Source organism: Vipera ursinii (genome assembly GCF_947247035.1).
Source record: "Vipera ursinii genome assembly, chromosome: 1".
In the NCBI taxonomy this organism is placed as follows: Eukaryota; Metazoa; Chordata; class Lepidosauria; order Squamata; family Viperidae; genus Vipera; species Vipera ursinii.
In genome coordinates this window covers 13,425,008-13,432,541 of record NC_139512.1, presented here as the reverse complement: position 1 = coordinate 13,432,541, position 7,534 = coordinate 13,425,008, and the positions used below count along the sequence as shown (strand labels likewise).

The window sequence follows — 7,534 nt, the reverse complement described above, 5'->3', positions numbered from 1 at the left end:
GCCTTGGATTAAGCCCACTCAACCTGGCCCCCTCTAATGCAGGATGCTTGGCAGACTATCAAGGTGCAAAGACTGAACCCAGGGCCTTCTGCCATTCCCCACAGGTGTTTTGTGTCTGAACGCCACACCGATCTTTGCCATTTAAATTCAGCTCTGCCTCGTGTGCAGAACAGACCCCATTAAGAAGTTGTTGCACTGATGGTTGACGAATGAGGTGTTGTACACATCTGTCGATATTTTAGACCTAGGTCCACGTTCCTTATATATATTATATATATATATATATATATATATATATATATATATATATATATATATTATATAATAATATAAAAATAATATATCTGTATATTATTTTTACACGGTCCTGTGGATCACGGCGCTTGTACGCGAACACAACATTGGGATTGTCCCCTGACGGGCGCGAGGGAAAAATCCCTCAACCTGTCAGCCGCTTTTTCCGGCAAGTCTTTTAAAGAAACAGAATCTCGGCCTGCCAGACAGGAACGGGTTTCCCCCCCCTCCCCGCCCTGCCGCATCGGTTCCCAAATGGAATCACTTAACGGAGGACCTCCCAGGCTTCGCCCGCGCATGTCAGCAGACACAATCTGTCGATATCACAGGCCAGACCCCTTCCTTGTGCATGGAAAGCGCTCTCGTTTTGTTTTGTTTTTCTTCTTCCCAACCACGCAGCATCAGTTCTGGGAAGCCCCCCCTCCCCCTTTTGTTGAAGCCCAGAAGGGCCTTCTGTCCAGTGCCCAATGCCTCATCTGCTCAGAAGGTGGAAACTCTTGGGGGAGGCCCCAAATATAGCTATCTCTGCTTCCCAGCTGCTCGCCGTATCCTGCCAAAGATGCTGGTTCCCCAGCTGTGAGTCCTTTGGCCCCTGTTCCCGCACCGCCATCCTCGAGGTAGAACTTCCAAGCAGTTGTCCACCTCCGGTCCTCTCTCGTCTGCTCTCTTTTGCTTTCCTCCTGGAGGTACACCCTGGCTGGTACCCCACGGTGGTGCCAGGGAGATGGAGATGGAGACTCTCTTCCTTCTCGTTGGCGTTTCCTCCTCCCGGTCACACGCAGCCGCATTCCTTGGCCGAGACCTCGTTTACGGTGTAGTATCGGTTGCCCGTGTCCAAGAACGAGATGTCATCGTCGTAGGACAACGGTCGGCAGCACGGACGGGCTCGCACCTTCTCCTTCCGGATCTTCCTCATGCTCCGCACGTGCTTCAGGGAGAGGTCGTAGTTCCGCACGGCCGAGTCGCAGGTCCCGCTGCAGTAGCGGAAGAGGACGGTCTCGTCCGAATTGTACCCCAGGCCCAGCTCGCTGATGGTCACCTCCAGCTCCTTGAGGGAGCAGGGCTTGTGGCGGGCCTTGGCGCGCTTCATCCGGTTGCCGGCTTTGGCGAAGAGAGGCAGCTCGTGTTCTCCCGAGTTCATGGATTGGCTGTAGCGCTCGATCAAGGTGGAGATCAGCTGGTGGATTTCCCCCTCCGTGTAGCTCTCGAACAAAGTGCTGTCTGAAATCAGAAGAGGGACAGAGGTCAGCAAGGGGAGGGAAACACGTGCGCAGGTGTCATCTCTCCTGTGGGAACTGCACTGGCGGCCGATTTGCTTCCGGGTCCCCTTCAAGCTGCTGCGGTCACCTTTAAGGCCCGACATGGCTTGGGACCGACCAGGTGATCTGAAGGACCGTCTCTTCGTGGTTACCTCCACCCAGCCCACCGGATCGCCTTCCATGGAACAGAAAAAGAGAGAAACTGACAGCAGCGGTTGAGTGATCCTGCCCTTTGAATTTTGATTTTTGTTTAGCAATAGCACATAGACTTATATACCGCTTCACAGTGCTTTGCAGCCCTCTCTAAGCGTTTTACAGAATCAGCATGTTGCCCCCTGCAACAATCTGAGTCCTCATTTTATGGACCTCGGAAGGACGGAAGGCTGAGTCAACCTTGAGTCAGTGAGACTCGAACTGCTGGCAGTGGGTGTAATTATCCTGCAGTTCTGCATTCTAACCACTGCTCCACCATGGCCCTTCCTTCCTTCCTTCCTTCCTTCCTTCCTTCCTTCCTTCCCATTCCCAGCTCTTCCCTTCCTCCCTCTCACTGCCCTCCCTCCCTCCCTCTCTCCCTTCCTTCCTTCCTTCCTTCCTTCCTTCCTTCCTTCCTTCCTTCTCCTTCTTTCCCTTCGCACTTAGGCTTATATACCACTTCATAATGCTTTACAGCATCTTCTGAGTCAGCATGATTCTCCCCAACAATCCAGGTCCTCATTTTAGTGACCTTGGAAGGATGGAAGGCTGAGTCACCCTTAAGCCGGTTAGGAATAATAAACTGCCGGCAGTGGGCAGAATTTAGCCTGCAATGCTGCATTCTAACCACTGCATCACCATGGTCCGTCCTTCCTTCCTTCCTTCCTTCCTCTCATTGCCATTTCTTTCCTGGAAGGCTGAGTCAACCTTGAGCCGGTCAGGATCGAACTCCAGGCAGTGGGCAGAATTAGCCTTTAATGCCACAATCTCGCCACTGCACCACCACGGTTCTATTTTCCCCTGTTAATTTTTTTTTAAATATTACTTTTATTGTTTTATGAGCTGATGGACATGTGTTTATCCCAAGCATGTTTAAGCATGTGGATGTTTGGCCAGGCTTTTCCCGCTCCTGAAGTGCTTCGACAAAGTGAGCTGACTGCAGATCAGAGGTTTGACTTACTGCCAGAGTTTTGTTGCCCTTAAGGTTTAATGGACTTAGTTTTATGGCTGTAATATGGCTTTTATGATGCTTTAACTTTTCATTGGGTTATAAAGTGGGTGGCTTGTATTAATGTTTTAAATGAATAAATAGAAGAAGGAACTCTGCTCATCCTAATTCTAAAACCAAAAAAATCCATTCATGTCCCGGGAGGCCTCAGAAAGAATCTGGATTGCAGATAGTCCTCAATTTACCACAGTTCATTTACTGACTGTTCCAAAGGTACAACAGCACCAAAAAAGATGACTTGTGCCCATTTTTCACACCTAAAAATGAACTTAAACGAACCAAACCCTGTAGTAGTAGCGTCCTCCTGGTCACGTGGCATTTGAAAAAAATACCACGGGAAATCAGGAAAAAATATGAGAGAATGGAACAGAATAGAATAGAATAGAATAGAATAGAATAGAATAGAATAGAATAGAATAGAATAGAATAGAATAGAATAGAATAGAATAGAATAGAATAGAATAGAATAGAATAGAATAAGAGATTTGGAAGGGACCTTGGAGGTCTTCTAGTCCAACCCCCTGCTCAGGCAGGAAACTCTAACCCATTTCAGACAAATAGCTGTCCAGTCTCTTCTTAAAAACCTCCAGTGTTTTTAAGGAGAGAAGCAACCTAAAAATAAGGAGAAACTTCCTGACATTCAGAACAATTAATCAGTGGAACAACTGGTTCTCACAGTCAGGAAGTTTCTCCTTTAATTCCAGGTTAATATAATATAATATAAAGTTGGAAGGGACCTTGGAGGTCATCTAGTCCAACCCCCTGCTCAGGCAGGAAACCCTATACCATTTCAGACAAATGGCTGTCCAGTCTCTTCTTAAAAACCTCCAGTGTTGGAGCATTCACCACTTCTGGAGGCAGGTTGTTCCACTGGTTAGTTGTTCTAACTGTCAGGAAGTTTCTCCTTAGTTCTAGGTTGCTTCTCTCCTTGACGAGTTTCCATCCGTTGCCCTTCAGGGGCTTTGCAGAAGAGTTTGACTCCCTCTTCTTTGGGGCAGCCCCTGAGATACTGGAAGACTGCTATCGTGGAGACAAAAACTGGATGCAGTATTCCAGGTGCGGTCTTACCGAGGCATTATAAAGCGGTACGAACACTGACATCCCCGCAGTGGTTTTGCTCCTAGTGATGTTCTGCAAAGGGCCTTCCACCCCCCAAGAGCCTCTTGCAGTATACGGGGATTTGTAACAAGCATGAATAAACATTTGACTAATCCCATTTGAAAGGCCAGCTCAGCTCGTGCCGTGAAGACAGTTATAACTCTGGAATCTGAGACAGGAAGGCTGGTCCCCAGGAATTGCTTACTCAAAGGCAGACATCCCCTCAGACCAAATTCCCATGAAATGAATCAATGCGGGTAATATTCAAGCAGTAAAACCTTTCTCCCCAAAAAGGCACATCATTGCACGAGAACCGTTATTATTATTAATGGTTCTGCAGCTGCAGCTGCCAAAAAAGCCAACACAGTGCTAGGCTGCATTAACAGAGGGACAGAATCAAGATCGCGTGAAGTACTAATACCACTTTACAAGGCCTCGGTAAGGCCACACCTGGAATACGGCATCCAGTTTTGGTCACCACGATGTAAAAAAGACATCGAGACTCTCGAAAGGGTACAGAGAAGAGCAACAAAGATGATTGGGGGACTGGAGGCTAAAACATACAGGGAACGGTTGCTGGAATTGGGTATGTGTAGTTTAATGAAGAGAAGGGTGAGGGGGGACATGATAGCAGTCTTCCAATATCTCAGGGGCTGCCCCAAAGAAGAGGCAGTCAAGCTGTTCTCCAAAGCACCTGAGAGCAGGACAAGAAGCAACGGATGGAAACTAGTCAAGGAGAGAAGCAACCTAGAACTAAGGAGAAACTTCCTGACAGTTAGAACAATTAATCAGTGGAACAACCTGCCTTCAGAGGTGGTGAATGCTCCAACACTGGAAGTTTTTAAGAAGAGACTGGACAGCCATTTGTCTGAAATGGTATAGGGTTTCCTGCCTGAGTAGGGGGTTGGACTAGATGACCTCCAAGGTCCCTTCCAACTTCTTCTTCTTCTTCTTATTATTATTATTATTATTATTATTATTATTATTATTATTATTATTATTATTATTATTATTATTATTATTATTATTATTAATTACCACATCGAGTCCTCTCTGTAAGAGCGGCCGGCCTTACATGTGCACACCACGGGGTACCGTATAGAATCAAAATCACGCGAAGTCTTAGCACCGCTTTATAAAGCCTTAGGTCAGGCCACACCTGGAGTACCTGCATCCAGTTTTGGTCCTCATATCACAAAAAACATGTTGAGACTTTGGGGAAAAGCGCAAAGAAGAGCAACTAAGAGGATCAAAGGCCTGGAGGCTAAAACATATGAAGAACGGTTGCAGGATTTCAGGACGGCCAGTCTAGAGAAAAGAAGGACTAGTGGGGACATAACAGCATTTTGGTCCAGTATTTTGGTCACCACATTCCAAAAAAAGATGTTGAGACTTTGGGGGGGAAAAAAAGTGCAGAGAAAAGCAACTAAGACGATTATAAGGCCTGGAGACTAATATATACGAATTGGATTTAACTAGTCTGGCTCAGTGGGTTAGGACGCTGAGCTTGTCGATCAGAAGGTCGGCAGTTTAGCGGGTCGAATCCCGAGTGCCGCATAACAGAGTGAGCGCCTGTTACTCATCCCAGCTTCTGCCAACCTAGCAGTTCGAAAGCACGTAAAAATGCAAGTAGAAAAATAGGGACCACTACGGTGGGAAGGTAACAGCGTTCCGTGCGCCTTTGGCGTCTAGCCATGCCGGCCACATGACCACGGAGACGTCCTCGGACAAGCGCTGGCTCTTCGGCTTTGAAACGGAGATGAGCACCGGCCCCTAGAGTTGGAAACGACTAGCACGCATGTGCGGGGGAACCTTTACCTTTTTACCTTTTTAGTCTGGAGAAAAGAAGAAATAGGGGAGACATGATAGCAGCATTCCAGTATTTGAGGGGCTGCCACAAAGAAGAGGGGGGGGTGTCACGTTGTTCAGCAAAGCAGCAGAGGGAAGGACGAGAAACAACAGATGGAGACCAATCAAGGAGAGAAGCAACCTGGAACTAAGGAGGAATTTCCTGACACAACTAATCAGTGGAAGAACTTGCCTTCAGAAATTGTGGGTGTTTCATCATGGGAGGTTTTTAAGAAGAGACTGGACAGCCACTTGTCTGAAATGGTAGAGAGTCTCCTGCTTAAGGAGGGGGTTGGACTAGAAGACCTCCAGGTTCCCTGCCAGCTCTATTCTGGAATCGAACAGAATTGTTCTGCTGCGCTCCCTAATTCTCCAAAGTTTGATTTAATTGCCTACACATATCAGCTTGCTCTCGTACAAGTCTCATGTCTACGCAAGCGTACAATGAAATCCGAACAAAGCCCACCACATCATCACAACAAAGCCAAGGGTAGCCCAGCCTTTGTTTTCTGCTGAAACAGCCACAATTCCAGTTGATCCTTTGTTCCCACTGACTCGGGAGGCAGGATCTGGATTTAATTGCAAAAGGGGTTATGCGGATTACCCTTCCACAAAGCAGTTGATTGGGTTAGATTGGGGTCTTTCCCTGTGGCAATCTTGATGTGATTAACTGATTATCTCTGTTTTAGAAGTCTGTTTCCTTCGGAGAGAAGCGGTTTATGAAAAGTGAGTAGGTCTATTTTAATGAAAAGGAGGACTAGGGGCAACAGGATAGCATCTTCCAATATCTGAGGGGCTGCCCCAAAGAAGAGGAGGGGGGGGCTACACCTGTTCTCCAAAGCACCTGAAGGCAGGAGAAGAAGCAACGGATGGAAACTAACCAAGGAGAGAAGCAACCTGGAACTAAGGGAGAAACTTTCCGACAGTGAGAACAATTAACCAGCGGAACTACTCGCCTCCAGAAATTGTAGGCGCTCCATCACTGGAGGTTTTTACGAAGAGGCTAAAGGACCATTTGTCTGGGATGCGATAAGGTCTCCTGCTTGAGCAGGGGGTTGGACTAGAAGACCTCCAAGGTCCCTTCCAACTTCGTTATCCTGTTCTGTTCTAAATGTCCACCTTTAAGAGGGATCTTTAAAAAACCAACGGGAGTTTCAGGGGACCACTAATCCTTGTGGACCTTCTGTGATCACAGGTGGTGTGACCCTTACGTAACGTTACCCAGCGATGGTGTGAGAACCTCAAAATTATGCACACGTTTGACTTTCTCAGCATGCCGAAGCTCTTAGAAGGTTTTGCCAATTGTGCGATGTTTTTAAAAATGTGAAAAATCTAGGAGCCTCTGAAGTGTCCTAGCACTTAGGGACATGAATACAGACAGTCCTCAACTCACAGTGTCAACTGATCCAAAAACTTCCATTACTAAGCAAGGCCGTTGTTAAGTGAGTCGTGTGCCATTTTGCAACCTTTTTTGCCATGACTATTAAGTGAATCACCATTGCTAAGTGAGCCATGTGGGCGTTAAGCGAATCTGGCTTTCCCCCATTGACTTTGCTCGTCAAAAGCCAGCTGGGAAGGTTATAAACGGTGATCACGTGACCCCAGGATTCTGCAACAATCATTAGTACATGTCAGTTACCAAGCATCTGAATTTTGATCACGTGACCACAGGGAAGCTGCAACGGTCAGAACTCTGAAAAAGGGTCCTAAGTCACCACAACATCAGACTTATCGTGGAATTGCGCGCCAGGTGTCCAACTGAAGTTAGAGATCCTGACAGAAACTTGTAGTTTTACATAAATATATTTAACATCTACATTCACTGCAGACGAGA

At 47.0% G+C, this 7,534-nt stretch overlaps 1 protein-coding gene across 1 annotated transcript in view; it reads right to left on the bottom strand.

The window, feature by feature from the left end:
* Nucleotides 1–562: 562 nt before the first annotated feature.
* The window catches only part of NRTN (neurturin), an 8,034-nt gene continuing 1,062 nt past the window's right edge, over nt 563–7,534 (bottom strand). Inside the window, exon 2 of the mRNA XM_083365204.1 lies at nt 563–1,515. Coding sequence (XP_083221330.1) covers nt 1,067–1,515 — 449 coding nt within the window. The 3' untranslated portion in view covers nt 563–1,066. The remainder of the gene's footprint in view (nt 1,516–7,534) is intronic.